At 39.3% G+C, this 17700-nt stretch overlaps 1 protein-coding gene across 4 annotated transcripts in view; it reads left to right on the top strand.

Moving 5' to 3' along the window:
* BBS9 (Bardet-Biedl syndrome 9) overlaps window positions 1–17700 on the top strand; it is a 359454-nt gene that overhangs the window by 87338 nt on the left and 254416 nt on the right. For all 4 annotated transcript variants that reach the window (XM_037041162.1, XM_037041163.1, XM_037041164.1 and 1 more), the window contains 4 exons: window positions 4521–4695; window positions 11416–11500; window positions 14832–15015; window positions 15660–15789. In XM_037041162.1, coding sequence (XP_036897057.1) covers window positions 4521–4695; window positions 11416–11500; window positions 14832–15015; window positions 15660–15789 — 574 coding nt within the window. The remainder of the gene's footprint in view (window positions 1–4520; window positions 4696–11415; window positions 11501–14831; window positions 15016–15659; window positions 15790–17700) is intronic.

The following is a 17700-nucleotide window of genomic DNA, read 5'->3' as shown; positions in this document are numbered from 1 at the left end:
AAATACGGGCTTTGTTCTGGATGGCCATGCATGTGCTAATAATTCAAGTCCCTGAAGAAAGACCCACTCCTGGGGCAGCAGGTAGCATCTCTGCCACAAGTTCCCTTTTTGCAAATGACTGAGCTATTCCAAATGATATTAAATCCATTTAATTACCCTGAATCCATTGCAATGTGACATTTGTCTTTTGAGCTATATCGGCCTTGTAATTGCTCCTACGCTGAGCCCAGAATGTTATTTAAAAAAAATTATTTTACAGATGTTGTGTCATCTTTTTTTATTAGGGCATATCTGTTGTTGCTGACAGCTGTCAGCATGTTCACACTTTTCTAATTTGCTATTTTCTTTTCTCTGGGCTGAGAAAGCAGGTGACAATCACCATCATAATAATGCTGTCATTGTGTGTTTTATGCATGCTGTCCAGTGTTAGGAACTTCGACATCTTATATGTAACTTTGGAACTCTTACACAAATAGAGTCATTGGGCAAGGGAGGCAGCTCCAGCTCCTGCGTTATCAGCAACCTGTGTGTGAGAAGTACATTGTTGGAACCAGAACCGACATAAGAACTGAGGCCCTGAGTGAGGCTTGGGAATCCCTCCGTAAAAAGTTTTATGGTTTTCATTACAAAGACGTTGAAGCATCTTTTTCAATGATGATTTAGAGGCATTTTTATACTTTTTTATTTTTGCTGGCTACAGACAAATGGGATTGCTAAATAGTTAAGTTCTCAATAGAGAGAGTTCTCATTGCCTAAATAGATCTCTGTGAATATACTTGTACAGCATACAAACAAACTCATAGCTTTTGCGGAAACCTTTAATAAGTATAGTAGAAAAGTACTAGATTTTTAAAAGTTTAAAACAGTGACTGCAAAGCCCACTAAGCATCATAAAAGAACAAGTATTGAGAGAATACTCTTCAAAACAGCTTTAGTGGGAACAATCCTTTGCTCTCTAGGGAGATTCCAGGACGGTTCAGATCTGTGTTTAGTGGGCGTTCTTATGCTAAGACAGAATTCAACTTGGAGCATGTCTCTGATGATAGAACTATCGAGCAGTCAAGGTGGGGCAGGGTATGTGGCAGTAATAAGCACCCCCAAATCTTAGTTTTCTTTTTCAAAAAACTCCTTTGGCAACACATTTTCTTTTTAGAAATTGCCCTGAGTCCATAGTCAGATACAATAATTAGAATATCATCCATTTCTATGCAATTTAATTTTATTTGACCAAAGTGTTCTTTAAATTTCAAAATTTAAGTGTACTATGTTGGCACTTATAGCCAAGGTAATATGGAATAGAGTTCTACAGGACTTGCTGTGTATGAGTTAGAGATGACAAATTAATTAGAGGATTGACCTTTTACTTATTTCTTTAGTGAGTAGCTTACCTGTATTTTTTGGACCATAAGACATACCTGGGTTTTAGAGGAGGAAAATAGGAAAAAAATTTTGAAGCAAAAAATGTGGTGAAATATTTAATAACAAAAATAACATAATATTTCACCAATATAAATGTAAACAGAACTCAACAGCAGCACTAACAGCCATTATTTCTCCCAAATATGTGGGGAAGGAGTGGGGAGATGTGTCTTATAGTCCGAAAAATACGGTAATTGTTCTCTGACATTGTTCCTCTGTATATAATCCTACCAGCAGAATGTGAAAAGTTACAGCCACCGGATCTTTTTCGGGATACTACACTGTAGTATTAGGGATACTACAGTGTCATAGAAATCGTCATCATTTTCATCCTCTCAATATATTTTAAGAATTGTGAATTTCATAGTTGTTACTTGTAGACTGGTAGTAGAAGACCCTTTAAAGTCAATCTGTAGTTTAGGGCAATCAATGATTATCAGTATTTTTTAAAATATATTTTATTAGCCTGGCTGCCTAGCTCAGTGGATTGAGTGTGAGCCTGCGAACCAGAAGATCGCAGTTCGATTCCCAGTCAGGGCACATGCCTGGCAGGCCAGTTCCCAGCGGGGGACACAGGAGAGGCAACCATACATTGATGTTTCTTTCCCTCTCTCCTTCCCTTCCCCTCTAAAGATAAATAAATAAAATCTTTAAAAAATATGTATATACTTTACTAATTATGCTATTACAGTTGTCCCATTCCCTCCCTTCATTCCCCTCCACCCTGTACACCCCCTCCCACCCACATTCCCCTGCCTTTAGTTCATGTCCATGTGTTGTAAGTTCTTTAGCTTCTACATTTCCCACATTAATCTTGCCCTCCCCCTATTTTCTACCTACTGTCTATGCTACTTATTCTCTGTACCTTTTTCCCCTCTCTCCTCCTCCTACTCCCCTGTTGCTAACCCTCCATGTGATCTCCATTTCTGTGGTTCTGTTCCTGTTCTAGTTCTTTGCTTTTGTTTTAGGTGTGGTTGTTAGTGACTGTGAGTTTGCTGTCCTTTCATTGTTCATATTTTTTATCTTCTTTTCCTAGATAAGACCCTTTAACATTTCATATATTAAGGGCTTGGTGATGATGAACTCCTTGAACTTGACCTTATCTGAGAAGCACTTTATCTGCCCTTCCATTCTAAATGAAAGCTTTGCTGGATAGAGCAATCTTGGATGTAGGCCCTTGCCTTTCATGACTTGGAATACTTCTTTCCAGCCCCTTCTTGCCTGCAAGGTCTCTTTTGAGAAATCCGCTGACAGCCTGGTAGGAACTCCTTTGTAGGTGACTATCCCCTTATCTCTTGCTGCTTCTAGGATTCTCTCCTTCATTTTCTTCTTGGCTAATGTAATTATGATGTGCCTTGGTGTGTTCCTTCTTGGGTCCACCTTCTTAGGACTCTCTGAGCTTCCTGGACTTCCTAGAAGTCTATTTCCTTTGCCAGCTTGGGGAATTTCTCCTTTATTATTTGTTCAAATAAGTTTTCCACTTGTTGCTGTTACTCTTCCTTTTCTGGTACCCTTATGATTCGGATGTTGGAAGATTTAAAGATGTCCTGGAGGTTCCTAAGACTCTCCTTGTTTTTATGAATTCTTGTTTCTTCATTCTTTTCTGTTTGGTTACTTTTTTCTTCCTTCTGGTCCGCTCCATTGATTTGAGTTCCAGTTTTCTTCCCATCTCTAATGGTTCCCTGTGTATTTTGCTTCATTTCATTTAGTTTAGCCTTAATTTTTTCATCTAATTTGCAGCCAAAATCAATCAGTTCTGTGGGCATCCTGATCACCAGTGCTTTGAACTGTGCACCTGATAGGTTGGCTATCTCTTCATCACTTAGATGTATTGGCTCTGGGGCTTTGATCTCTTCTTCTGTTTGAGCCTTTTTTTTTTCTTTTGGTCTGGTTTCGCCTGTTACATAGTGAGGGGCAGAGCCTTAGGTGTTCACCAGGGTGAGGCAACCCAGTTGCTGGGTTGTGACGCTGTATGTAGGGGCGGGGTCAGAGAGGGAACAATGGTGCTTGCTCCTCTCTCTCAGATTTCAGTCCCCTCTGCTGCTTCCCACAAGCAAATTGGGCCCTCCTGGTGCTGGTTCCCAGGTGGGTGGGCCTGTTCTAGGACTCTGTGGGTCTCTCCAACAAACTCTCCTGTGAGGCTGGGAGTCTCTCCTGGAACCTCAACCCCCAGAGGTGTTGTCAGTCAGTGCTTTTAGGCTTTATTTCCCGTTGCTGGGGCCTGGGATTGCATGGTTTGTCTCCCTGCCGGTTTTTGCCTAGTATATCTGTGCAAGAATGTGTGACTGCAGTCAGCCAGCTGCCTTGCACACATCACTGGGACTGCCCATTGCCACCCCATGCCTGGGATTTGCCAACCACTGCCTGTGTCCCTGAGATCTGCCAGCCACCACTTTTTCCTTCTGGGACACCTCTCTACTGCCCGCCAACTCTGCTCCTCTTACCAGTCTGGATGAATGGTTGTCAGACTTCCATACAGTTCAATTTTCTGTCTGTTCTGGTTGGGTTTTTTTTGTCTGTTTCTAAATATTTGTTGTCCTTAATTTTGGTTGTGCAAGGAGGCACAGTGTGTTTCCTATCCCTCCATCTTGGCCCTGATTATTAGTATTTTTGAACGTATATATATTTTTTCACTCCCAATAGTGCTTAACACTGTGACTTGTGTAAAACTGGTGCCTCATCCACGTCTGTGGGTTTCATGTGCTGGGTTCGACTGGCTCCTGAGTCACTGCAAAGTATGAGGCTGGTGTGTTCCGAAGAAAAGTAGTTTTGTGCAGAGTAGTGGTTATATTTCTGATTTTGGGGAACATGATATTTTGCAAAGAGTCTTGATTGTTATTAAGGGTTATCTTGAGCTAGGGATTTTAACATACAATAAATGAGAGTAATTGAATTTAAAAATATAGACATCTAAATCCTTTAAAATGGGGACGTATATGTATACTGATACACAGTTGTCTGATAGCTTCATCAGTTTGTAATTTAAAGATTGAACTGCTCCTTTTCCCCCTTGGGGAAAAAATAAACTTATGACATATTTGTGGCAGAGAGCGTTAAATATTTAAGAATAGGTCACCTAATTTTCTCTAATCCTTCTTCAGGTCGAGATTTGATTTGCATCCAGTCCGTAGATGGGATGCTGATGGTGTTTGAGCAGGAGAGCTATGCTTTTGGGAGGTTTCTCCCAGGTTCTCTTCTGCCTGGCCCTCTTGCCTACAGTTCCCGGACAGATTCCTTCATTACCGTCTCTTCCTGCCGACACGTGGAAAGTTACAAGTAAGTTTGGATGTCCTGCCTTTGAAATCGTGGTTTTTTGGTGTGTACATTGCTGATTAGTTCTTTTCCACAAAAAGTTTCAATATCACAAATAAAGAAGAGCCCCCCCCTTTTAAAATAAAACGTACTTTTGGTGATGTAGAGGTATCATTTACATGTGGTAAGGCATTGGAAAGGCGGTCCAGTGCAGAGGCCGAGAGGGGGCTTTGCAGAGAGGCGAACTGGACTGCAACCATGATTTTGCTGCTCCCAGCAGTTGGGTGGTCAGTGTCCTGGCTGCAAAGTGGATAATAACAGCTCCTTGACAAGTTTTTTATGAGGATGACATGGTGTCAAGTGGCCACCCTACAGAAAGTGTTCAACAATTATTGGGACTGTTCCCGGAGTTATAAATAATAAAACACAAGGTCAGTGAAAAAAGCCCAATATAAAGATGAATATATGAAATTATTTTATAAAAAAAGATGTAGGTGTACCTAGGAAGAAGGCTGGCAGGCATATAAGCATTGTTACAAATGTTCATAGAAGAATGATGATAATAGAAGTGAAGTATGGAGACGGTCCTGTGAAAGCAGTTTTTATTTTTTACTAGAAATCCTGACTGATTTGGGTGACTTGTGTTTAGAGAGAGGACTTTTTCTCCTCTATCAGCTACAGTTCAATAAAAATTAATGTTTTGAGGTTTTTGGAGGCTGTGTTTTATGTTGGAACAGAGAATGGGGAAAAGAAAGAAATCCATGCTGGGAAAGAAATTGACTTGGGGACTTACAGTATCTTCAGTTACTTTTTTTGTTGTTATCTTACTGACGGCAACAGTTAGAACTTTAAACGTCTAAGCAACACTTCATTATAGTTTTTTCGGTATTATTTTGGCCTTGTATTTTTCCCAGGACAGGAAGAAAATATAAATCCATCAGGCAACAGCTGTGCGTTTTTGTCTTCAAGTTTCACTACTGCATCTATAGCAAGGCAGTGCAGTTTTCCCTTTGAACGTGGCAACCTAGCTTCTGTGAATTACTGTCAGGGCACCTAGGATCCAGAACTCTGAAAACAGGCCAGTGTTTGTGACGAAGAAGTTAACTGGTGGAGGTAGTGCATCGTTATGTCTCATTCCTGCCATCACTCCTGTGGCCCTTGTCCAAAGGAAATCAATGAATTGTGGCATTGCTACTGTAATAAATAAAATATTATAGTTATCTTGAGAGGTTGAGAAAAGTGTCTGTATAATGCATTCAAGCCTGTCACAACCCAAGTAGTATTGAGGAGATCTGCTTTTCAGCTTTCCACCCAGTGCCGTGTCTCAACTCCTGCCAAGCAGTGATACTGGCAGTGCTAGACAGGGGTCACAGCGCAGACATCTGCATGCTCCATGACCTACTCTGTGAAATATGTGCACAGGAATTAGGTTGGTAATAACCCCAGGAGCCATTGGATGAGGACGCGATGTGTAGGTTCCCTTAATGCGTAAATTTAATCCCACCGAAGCTCACGCTGTTTTAGCTGCGGTGATTCAGCATGCCAGTCTGTTAAATTCATCTCCATTTAGTACTAAAGAATTCATCACTTGATCCATCATGTGGGTCTTTGATAATGGTTAAACTGCATGGGTTATGTGATTATTGTGCAATGGTGACAGTCAGGAGGGTTTATTACATTAAATAATGTGTTGTATTTACCCACGCTTTCAAGTTTAATAGATAAAATTGAACGATAATTACGGGTGCAGTTTGGGATGGGAGAAAGCGTGGAAACTGTAGGTTCTTTTGAAGCTTCACTAAACGTATTTATAATCAGTTAATAGAATGCAATCAGTTAGTGCAAAAGGCTTTTCAGACAGAATTCATTTTTGTTTTTGATACCAAATATTTAATTACTTTAAAACAAGCTCGGTTATGTTCAGATAGGAACTAGGGGAGTCCATGGGTCTCTGAATTCAGTGTGGGAAGCCTGCTATCAAATGCTCATTTGGGGATTCCCAATCCCCAATACCCTAGATTTTGATTTAGTAATTTTTAGAAAGGTCCCAGAAATTGTCATTGTAAACACACAGGTAGGATTAGAATTCAGGTAGGATTTTAAATCAGGGATACACGTTGAGAGTTGTTTTTCTTTTGAAGTGAGGGAACTGTTGGCCTTTTTTGGAGGGGTAGCTTCTGTATCACTGTTCTTTTGGCCATATTTATCAAACCTTAGAATCATTTTTTATTCTCTTTTTCTTTCCTTGTCAGAATTATTGAGTCAGTAGATCCTGACCTTTCTACCTTTTTCCCCTCTTATTCAACCCTTACTTCCCATTCCTATTGGCACTGAGGCCTTTGCTTTTTCACTTAGACTTCTGATTTTTTGCCCCTAGATTTTAGGGTCATTCTTGTAGCTATCTAAAGATATTTTTTATCCTCACCCGATGACGTTTTTTCATTGCTTTTAGAGGAAGAGGGAGGGAGAGAGAGAAACACCGATGTGAGAGAGAAACATCAAAGAAATGCCTCCTTGTAGGCACCTGGTTGGGGGGGTGTCAAACCTGCAACCCAGGCATGTGCCCTGACTGAGAATCAGACCCACAGTCTTTTGGCTATGAGATGGTGCTCCATCCAACTGCACCACATCAGCCAGGGCTATAGCTATCTTTTAAAAACACCCTTTAATCCAGACTTTTGGTTTCTCATTAAAAAATCCAAACTTTCTTATATTGACATTTAGTGCTCTCTGTCTATAATCCAGTCCCATTTTATCTCTGTTATGTTGACCTTCAGATTTGGAATAGACTTTTAAAGTTAACTGGTTCAACTATTCCTCTTTTTTCACCTCCTAGAGAGATTTTTTGCCTAGTAAAGTAATTTTTGTACAATATCATATATTGCCTTCTTATACTGTGTAAAATGTACCAGAGGATGGCTTGCATTATCAGGTTCCTGAGAGCAGAATCTATCTTAAATATCTGCTCTCTGATGGAATAATTTGGTTTGTTTGTTCAATCTTTCATTTAGAAAACATTTTTCAAGAGGCTTCTATGTGCCACACATTGTGTGAAGTACAGGAGATATAAAGTTAAATGAGACCTGTCTCTTGTCCTCAAGTGGTATGTAAGCAAGTTTCAGTTTGTTTTGATCGAGACTGCAGCAGAACTGTGCACCAGATACTGAGGAAGCCTGCAGGGGGCTCCTTTAAATAAGAGTTGAATGTAGGGAGGCTCCCCGAAGAAGTGTATGTATTTGCCATGAGTTTTATTTTTCTCCTTTGTGCCCTACACTTTCCCTGCACCCTTATAGTGCCTCCCAATACATTGTAAATAGTAAATAGGCTTTAAATTCATATTTTATAAAATACATTTGTTGAATTTAATTGACAATATTTAAAAAAGACGAATATGTTCTTTGCCAGTCTAAGCCTCTTGTCAAATTGCAATATCTGAGGCTCTCCCTATACATCCACTTTTTCTCCCCCTCCTCTCTTGCGCAGGCTATTCTCTTTCTGAAATGCTCTCCCTCCCTTCTCTGCAAAAGGCAATCATGTCTGGAAGCCTCCCTGCTCCCTTCAGGTCTTCTGTGACCTGGGTCTAAGCCACATCTCCTCCTCCTCAATTCAGAGTAGTTTTTCACAAGTTCTGTTCATGCTTCCATTGAAACTACATATTTGCTTCTTTTTCTTCTCAACTGAGTTAAATGATCCCTGACGGCAGGGCTTTTGTATCTCCTAAAGTGCCCAGCACTGCACCTGCCTGAAAGTAAGGTGTTTAAGAAGATCTTTATGAAGGTGCAAAGTTTGTAAGGAATGTTTCTCTTGTTACTGGCATCTTTCAATGAAAAGAAGTTATTGCTTCTCTCTGGCACACTCGAGGATGTTTTGGCTGCAGTTGAGAGGGAACAATGTGAGGCTCTGTGTCCAGAGCCTCCATTTCTAGTAGAATTCCCCGAGTTTAAATATCAAGGGTCCAGAATATCCTGCTGTCCTTTGAGGTGCCAGCTATGTTTCATTAGAAAATAAATGATTTTGGAGGGTTTTCTTTTGTACTCCATGACACCTCAGTCCATATTTTAGCTCCTTGCTGCTGTTTTTACGATGTGAGACAGGAGAGCACTAAATTACATGGTTGAGTTTGTCACTGGTGCTCCACAGGACCCATTAAACATTCGCGGTTATTGAGCTAAAAAGTGCCGCCATTCGCCTGGACCGGCTGCGTTTGTGATTGCTCCCTCTCTGCTTTGTACGTGAGAACTACGTATGACAGTCTTTCATGGAATCTTGTTGCAGTGGGCCACACTGTTCCTTAGCAGTCTCAGCAAGGGAAGCATGTTCTTTAGCTTATATCACTGAGCACTTGCCTGGTAAGAAAAAAAATCTAAGAGTTTTCTTTATTTTAGAATTTCTAAGTGTGCTTGGGATTCTTTGGTTTTGGAAATAGATTGCCATGTACGTTATTGGTCGCAGTTAAGAGGATGTAAAGAAGAACCATAAAATAGGTGCCGCTGTAGGTTTGTCATCATCTACATTTACTGTCAGCTCTGTTCAGTAATAAAATACTCTTCTGGGTCACCTTCCAGGGAGAGAAATGATCTGGACTTGGAAACCTGCACTCAGTTTTGGCTGTCTCTGCTTGCTGTTTTGATGTTAATGAGGCCACTTTAGGGGCTCACTTCTTTCTCAGATGAAATAAGAACTCTTTGTAGTTATATAAGAAGCTTCAAACAACTCAGAAGCTTTGGATTTTTGCAATGATCTCATTAATATCTCTATCATCCTCCAGTAGGTTGGTGTCTGCAGGAAATTAACCATCTAGGTAATTAGTTGCCTAGGGTTAGATCCTCAGCAGGACCAGCTCTGGGCTTATGTTCCAGTCACCAGTGCACACTGTTTCTCTTACCACGAACTGAGAAAAGTAAAACAATCCTATTTGTGAGACACTTTTGGAGACATAGGCCTTTTGAAAGTCAGTCTCAGTTAATATGGAGATGTTTGCTGCAGTTGCCTATGGGATTTTTTAGCAGGGTTTTACAAGGCTGAGCTCCTCACCCTCCTACCTGTTGGTCTCATTGCCCATGACTCAGTCCTCCCTGCCATGCGTCTCTCCTAAACTCCTGTCACGGCCTTTCATGTCTCTTACTGCTGCATGCCTTTGCATGTGCTGTTTGCTTTGCCATAACGCCTTTACCTCTTTACCAGCACGATGAGTTTTCACTCATTCTTTAAAATGTAGCATTCTCCTCCTGAACCCAGACCAAGAATGTATATATTCTTCCACTTCTGTTTCTGTTTCTGTCACCTTGTTCCCTTGGTACTGTGTGCATACCTTCTGTTAGTACAGTGCATTCTAAGTTACACTTACTTGTACATGAATCTCCACCACTTTGGCAGGTCCTGGTGGATATAGACCAGGTAGTAGTTTTTTCCTTTGTCAATGCTTGTATTAGACCCCTGCTGTATGTTTATTGAATGAGTGGAATTCGTGTACATTAAGCTTTCATATTAACCACAAACCTGATTTTTGTGAATGCCTTGCAAAATCTATCTTCATGCACAGTCATTCTGCCTCCACCTGAAATTGGAGGCTGTTTACAAATGAAGTATTCCTGATTGAGAGAGGGTGGTGTAGGAGCTGGTGTATGATATTTGAATACCAGTGCACACTTCAGTGCTTAGCTACCTGTGATGACACATCACCTTCATTCAGGTCCCAGATGTTTGCACGATCGGACATCTTTTTCTCAGACAACACAGGGTGTCTATTATAATAGAGTTTTTACTGATTTTCCTCTTAGCTGTGGAAGAACAATGCAAAGAGTTTTGCCTCAGTAGGAGGGAAAGAAATCTATAAGCCTTAAGGTTCTTCACTGACAGTAGGATTATTACTCTAACATATCACTAATTAATGGAAGACAAGCAAATTTAAACTTTCTGGCTAAATCAGCCATTTCTAGAGTGAATGACATTTACAAGTTATTTTAAATAATGGTTTGAGCTAAATGTTACTATTTTAAAAAGCTGTAAAATACTTATAAAAAGTAATAATATACATTATTGAGAACTTATTACATACCAGATAAACTACTAAATTATCGATCTTTCTGCTTATATAAACCTTTATCTGTCTGTTAATCTATCAATGAATGTTTCAGCACCTAAAATATACCAGATACTGTACTAGGCACTTCGTTATTTTTTAATTCTTTTAACAATGCTTGAGTTAGAAAGTGTTCTTCCCATCTTATTCATGGGGAAGATAAGACACAGAGTGTTTAATTTTCCAGAACCCACTGAACTAGTAAGTGATCAGTCTGGGGCTTAGACTCATGGCTTCTGAGCTCCACGTTATGTGTTAGTAGTTTCTGCCACACCTGGCTGCTTTGCATCATTTGCGTTTCTTTCTGTTTGGTGTTTTGGTTCTAGATCTTTCTTGAGTGTTGCTATTCGTCACACAAAATTTTAATGGAAATGCTTTGATAGTTGGCAGAACTATTTTCTCAGTATTGGGCTTTGGGACACATGGATATGATTTCTTGATCATGACAGTTTTACAGTCTTACATCAGAGTATCATTCCTGAGAATTCAGTCCTAAATTTTACAGTTTTTAAAACCAAGGTAAAAGTGGTTCATAAGGTTTATAGATTAAGTGCTTTATCTTCTCAATCAGCTTTATTGAGATAATATGCATTGAAAGTTTAAAATAATTTACACTTTTTCATTATAAAGTCACTTTTCATTATTCTTTATCTTTTTTACAGGTACCAAGTACTTGCTTTTGCAACAGATGCAGATAAAAGACAGGAGACGGAACAGCAGAAACTTGGTTCTGGAAAAAGGCTTGTTGTAAGGCCATTTTTTTAAAGTATATAAAAATTTCAGTAATGTTACGTTTATTGTTTTATTGATTTATTTTCTATATTTTAAAGGTGTTAATTATTTATTTTTAGAGATGGGGGAGGGAAGGAGAAAGAGAGAGAGAAAAACATTACTGTGTGTTTGCCTCTCATGTGCTCCTTACTGGGGACCTGGCCTACAACATGTGCCCTGACTGGGAATTGAACTGGCGACACTTTTTTTCACAGGCCCATGCTCAATCCACTGAACCACACCAGCCAGGGCTTTATTTTCTATTTTTTAAATTATTTTTTTCTATTTTTCAACTATTGTTGACATTCAAAATTATGTTATATTAGTTCCAGGTGTACGGCATAGTGGTTAGATGTTTATGTAATTTACAATGTGATCTCCCCCTGCCACCCCCATAAATCTAGTACCTACCTGGCACCCCACATAGTTATTACACTGTTGTTGGCTGTGTTTCCTGTCCTACACTTTACATCCTCGTGACTATTTTGTAACTGCCAATTTGTAGTTCTTAACCCCTTCTACCCAGCTGCCCAACCCCTCTCTCATCTGGAAAACATCAGTATCTATGAGTCTGTTTGTTTTATTTCTTTTATTCTTTAGATCTCACATATAAGTGAAATGATATGATATTTGTCTTTCTCTTTCTGATTTATTTCATTTAATACAATACCATCTAGGTCCATCCATGTTGTCACAAATGGTAGGATTTCACTCTTTATCGCTGAGTAATATTCCATTGTATATCTGTGCCACATTTTCTTTATCCATTCATCTATCAGTGGGCACTTAGGTTGCTTCCCTATTTTGGCTATTTTAAATAATTCTGTAATGAACATAGGGGGTGCATGTATCTTTTCACACTAGTGTTGTGGGTTTTTTCGGATAAATACCCAGAAGTGGAATTGCTGAGTCATTAAGCAGTTTATTTTAATTTTTTAAGGAACCTCCTTACTGTTTCCCATGGTGGCTGCATCAACAGTGGACCATGGTTCCCTTTTCTCCACATCCCTGCCAACACTTGTGTTTTATTGATTTATTGGTGGTAGCCATTCTGACATGTGTGAGGTGATATCTCATTGTGGTTTTCATTTGCACTTTTGTGATGATTAGTGATGTGAGCATCTTCTCATATATCTGTTGGCCATTTGTATGTCTTCTTGGGAAAATGTCTGTTCAGGTTCTCTGCCCACTGTTTAAGTGGATCTTTTGTATTTTGATGTTAAGCTATGGGAGTTCTTTATAAATTTTGAATTCTAACTCCTTGTTGGATGTGTCACTGGTGAATATTTTCTCCAATTCAGAAGGTTGTCTTTTCTTTTTTTAAAAGTATATTTTATTGATTATGCTATTATAGTTGCCTCATTTTTTTCTCCTCTTTATTCCCCTCCACTCTGCATACCCCTGTCACCAGCAGTCCCCGTTCATGTCCATGGGTCATACATATAAGTTCTTTGGCTTCTTCATTTCGTATACTACTCTTAACTTCCTCCTGTCTATTTTGTACCTACCATTTACACTTCTTATTTCCTTTACCTTTCCCCTCATTATCCCCCCGACTCCTCCCTGCTGATAGCCCTCCATATGAACTCCATTTCTGTGATTCTATTCCTGTTGTAGTTGTTTATGCAGTTTGTTCTTGTTTTTTTTTAGGTTCAATTGTTGATAGTTGTGAGTTCAATGTCATTTTACTATTCATATTTTTGAAAATCTTCTTTTTCTTAGATAAGTCCCTTTAACATTTCATATAATAAGGGCTTGGTGATGATGAACTACTTTAACTTGACCTTGCCTGGGAAGCACTTTATCTGCCTTCCATTCTAAATAATAGCTTTCCTGGAGAGTGTAATCTTGGATATAGGTCCTTGCCTTTCATGACTTTGAATACTTCTTTCCAGCCCATTCTTGCTGCAAGGCTTCTTTTGAGAAGTCAGCCAATAGTCTTATGTGAACTCCTTTGTAGGTAACTGTCTCTTTTTCTGTTGTTGTTTTTAAGATTCTCTCCTTATTTTTCATCTTGAGTAATGTAGTTATGTTGTGCTGTGTTCCTCTTTAGGTCCAACTTCTTTGGAACTCTCTGAGCTTCCTGGACTTCCTGGAAGTCTATTTCCTTTGCCAAATTGGGGAAGTTCTCCTTCATTGTGTTTTCAAATAAGTTTTCAGTTTCTTGCTCTTCCTCTTCTCCTTCTGGCACCCCTATGATGGGATGTTGGAACATTTTAAATTGTTCCTGAGGTTCCTAAGCCTCTCCTCATTTTTTTTTTGAATTTTTGTTTCTTCATTCTGTTCTGGTTGACTGTTTATTTCTTCCTTCTGGTCCACACCATTGATTTGAGTCCCAGTTTCCTTCCCTTCACTGTTGGTTCCCTGTACATTTTTTCTTATTTCACTTTGCATAGCCTTCACTTTTTTTCTCTATTTTGTGACCATACTCCACCATTTCTGGGAGCATCCTGATTGCCAGTGTTTTGAACTGTGTATCTGATAGGTTGGCTATCTTTTTATTGCTTAGTTGTATTTTTTCTGGAGCTTTGATCTGTTCTTTCATTTGGGCCATTTCTTTGTCTGGGCATACCTGTTACACAGTAAGGGGTGGAGCCTCAGGTAATCGCCAGGGTGGGGCAACCCACGTTGCCATCCTGTGGTGCTCCATGTGGGGGAGGGATACCGGAGGGAACAGTGCCACTTGTTTGGCTCTTTGCTGGCTTTCAGTCATTTCCCCCACTACCCACAAGTAAATTGGGCCTTCTGGTGCCGGTTCCTGGGTGCTTGGGCTTGTGTACATTCTAGGACCCTGTGGGGGTCTCTCCAATAGGCTCTCCTGTGGGGCTGGGAGTTTCTCTTGCCCTCGTGACCCCCCATAGGTGTTTTCAGAGTTTTTGAGGCTTTATTTCCCCATACTGGAACCATAGGTTGTGTGATCTGTCTTGTTCCCCAGTTGTTCTTCCTGGTTTATCTGCATGTGAATATGGGACCACAGATGCTGCCTCACCCTATGTGGTCCTCTAGCCGCCACCTTGTTGCACATCCTCTCCACTCCGGTTGCCTGTCTGTGCCCTCCTGCTGGTCTGGATGAATGTTTCTTCCTTAACTCCCTCATTATCGGACTTCCATATAATTCAATTTTCTGGAAATTCTGGTTACTTTTTATTTTAAATTTACTGTCGTCCATCTTTTGGTTGTGTGAAGAGGCAAAGTGTATCTACCTATCCCTCCATCTTGCCCGGAAGTCAGCAATTTCTTAATAGTATTGACATGAACGTGTTTTGTTTTTTTAGCAACTAAATTGATCTTAGGTTTTCCTTTGCAGGTAGATTGGACTTTAAACATTGGAGAGCAAGCCCTCGATATAAGTATTATGTCTTTCAATCAGTCAGCATCTTCTGTTTTTGTTCTTGGTGAAAGAAACTTTTTTTGCCTGAAGGATAATGGACAAATTCAGTTCATGAAGAAACTTGATTATAGCCCAAGTTGTTTTCTCCCATATTGCTCAGGTGTGTAGAAAGGTTTCCTTTTATCTTCTCCATATGTCAAAGCTATGTTATATACATCAGAAAAAGGCAAAGCCACATATGTACATTTTAAACCTCTAGGAAGATAGTTTTATACTGAACATGTAATGGAAATTTCAACTTTTAAAGTTTGAATAGGACTTTGACATAAAGTACACATTTAGCTTTGTCGGTCATTTTACTTTGTATGAAATGATTTGTAGAACGGGCCTCAGGCATACATACATTAATACTTTCCAAAATGCGGCTGTTCAGGATGCTTCCAAGAGAACATCACACTTTTTTATGGCAGAATGGAGCACAGTAGTGCCTCATAGAATGACTTTTCTGTAGTGAATGCCCAGTAAATCACTAGCTTAACTGTGTTAAATATTAATGAAATTCATGCTTGCTAGATGAAATGCAAAAATGTTGGCCACTCTTTGGTTATAATTTCCAAGTCTATAATTTTTTCCTTTAAATGTTAGTTTGAAGTTTAAAAATCATGTCTTATTACTTAAAATCTTTACGCTTTAACATCAAAACATTATAATTAGTTTGTATCATAAATCCCCTAAAAGGAATATAATATACTGTTGCAAATGACCATTTTCTCACTGTCCTCCTTTTCCGTCTTCACCCTCCAGTTTCTGAAGGGACGGTAAACACTCTGATTGGGAACCATCACTGCATGCTGCATGTTTTTCAGGACGTGGCACTGAAGTGGGCCACGCAGCTCCCGCATGTCCCCGTGGCTGTGAGAGTGGGCTCTCTACAGTAAGTGACTCAGTTAACATTTTTGTTCAGAAAGAGAATCCTAGCCAAGGGATTCTCAAGCAGTTTTATGGAACAATGGCAAGTGATGTTACTGAAAAATGAACTTTACTAAAATAGTGGCATTGCAGTGTGAGTGTCAGTGGTAGAAATAATTCAGAACATAACTGTAATTGGAAAGGAGGAATGTAAAAATTCTTAATTTGAACCACTGATAATTTTTATTTAGTGTTTCTAGTGAGATATCCCTTGTAAGTTAAAGATTTCAAGAAAATGGCTTGCCTGGTAGATTTTTTTTCAAAATAGAAAAGAATTTCTTTAAGCATTTGATGCTTATCATCGAGAGATCCCTTGTTGGACTGTGAGACTATTATACTTCAGACGTGCGTTAGACCTTGTGTCCAGCGTGGTGAAATAGCTAATGATGACGTGTGTGAGCCAGTTTAGATATTAAATAGGGCACTTTGCATGTACAATGAAAGGCAAAATTTGTCTTGATATTAAATTTGCAAAATTTATAAAAAATGAGAGAAAGATGATAGAAGAAGTATGTATTTTTTAGCTTGTCAGTATAAAAGGCAAGATCTCAGATTATGTTTAGGAATTGAAAATCTTGGTGAATGTATAGAAACACACTTTCTATAAAGTGTTGTAGGTTCCCAGATTTATTCAGTTTTGCTTATTATATCATGTTATTGAACATTTATAAACTATACATCTCATTCTTCAATGGCATGTACAGTATCTGATCAGTACGACTTATCCCCCCAATTAGGAGCTTGAATGTTAGACATCCCATAAAGGCATGTTGGTGGACAACAATGGTCCCATAAGATTGCGATGGGGCTGCAGAGTTTGTATAGCCAAGTGATGATGAAGCTGTCGTCACAGTTAGAACAACATACCACTCACGTGTTTGTGGTGATGCTGGTGTGAATGAATCTATTGGCCTGCCAGTTGTATAAAACTATAGCACATATAATTATGTATAGTACATAATACTTGAAAATGATAATAAATGAAAATGTTACTGGTTTATGTATTTATTATATTACAGTTTTCATTGTTATTTTAGTGTAGTCTTTCTGCTTATCAAAAATAGTTTGCTGTATAACAGCATGCTGTATTACTTCCTCAACATCCCACATACCTCCTGGTTACTGAGTCTCTTAATTGTACCCTATTCTGTTGTGTTGGATTTAATTTTATGTTATTTTGTCCATCGTGGTTCCTAAACATACAAAACCCACTGCTGATGTTGCTTAGTAAGAGGCCATGTCAAGTGACTGGCCTGGAAACGAAATTAGAATTGATTAAGAACTAAGAAGGTGGAAAATCAGTGACTGTTATTGATTGCCAGTCAGGCCTGTCCCTTCACCATAGTTACGAGCTTGAAGAATAAGAACCAGGTGACAGAAGCTGTGCAAGGATCTGCTTCACTGAAGGCAGCAAGACTAACAGAGATTGAAGGGGCATCTCTGTTAGGGGTGGAGAATCTTCTGACGACCAGACACAGGCATGTGTTCCTTTCAGCACCAGGCTGACCATGGGCAGAGCAAAAGTGTTTGCGATGTTGGAAGATGAGGCTGGACCTGACTACTGTGTTGCATTTCATGCTAGCTCTGGGTGGTTTAAATGTATCAAAAGTTGTTATTCAAGCTGTGTATGGTGGCAGGTGGGTACTGGATTTTTCAGGATAATCACATAGTAAGTTGTATAACATCTAAGCACTCGGTTGTGCACCTGAAACTAATATATGTGAACTGTAATTGAAAAATAAAAAATTATTTAAAGTGAAAAAATAAAAAAGGTTCAAGAATTGAAAAAATTATTATTCATCCCATAATGTACAAGTAAGTGTTGACTCTGCGAGTGCTCGCGTGAAGGCAGCTAAGGAATTTTGGAATTTCTAGA

The sequence above is a fragment of the Sturnira hondurensis genome, unplaced genomic scaffold (genome assembly GCF_014824575.4).
Source record: "Sturnira hondurensis isolate 20B ecotype Veracruz unplaced genomic scaffold, ASM1482457v3 Scaffold0002840, whole genome shotgun sequence".
In the NCBI taxonomy this organism is placed as follows: Eukaryota; Metazoa; Chordata; class Mammalia; order Chiroptera; family Phyllostomidae; genus Sturnira; species Sturnira hondurensis.
The sequence above is the reverse complement of the archived record's forward strand: the minus strand, read 5'-3'. Positions and strand labels throughout refer to the sequence as shown.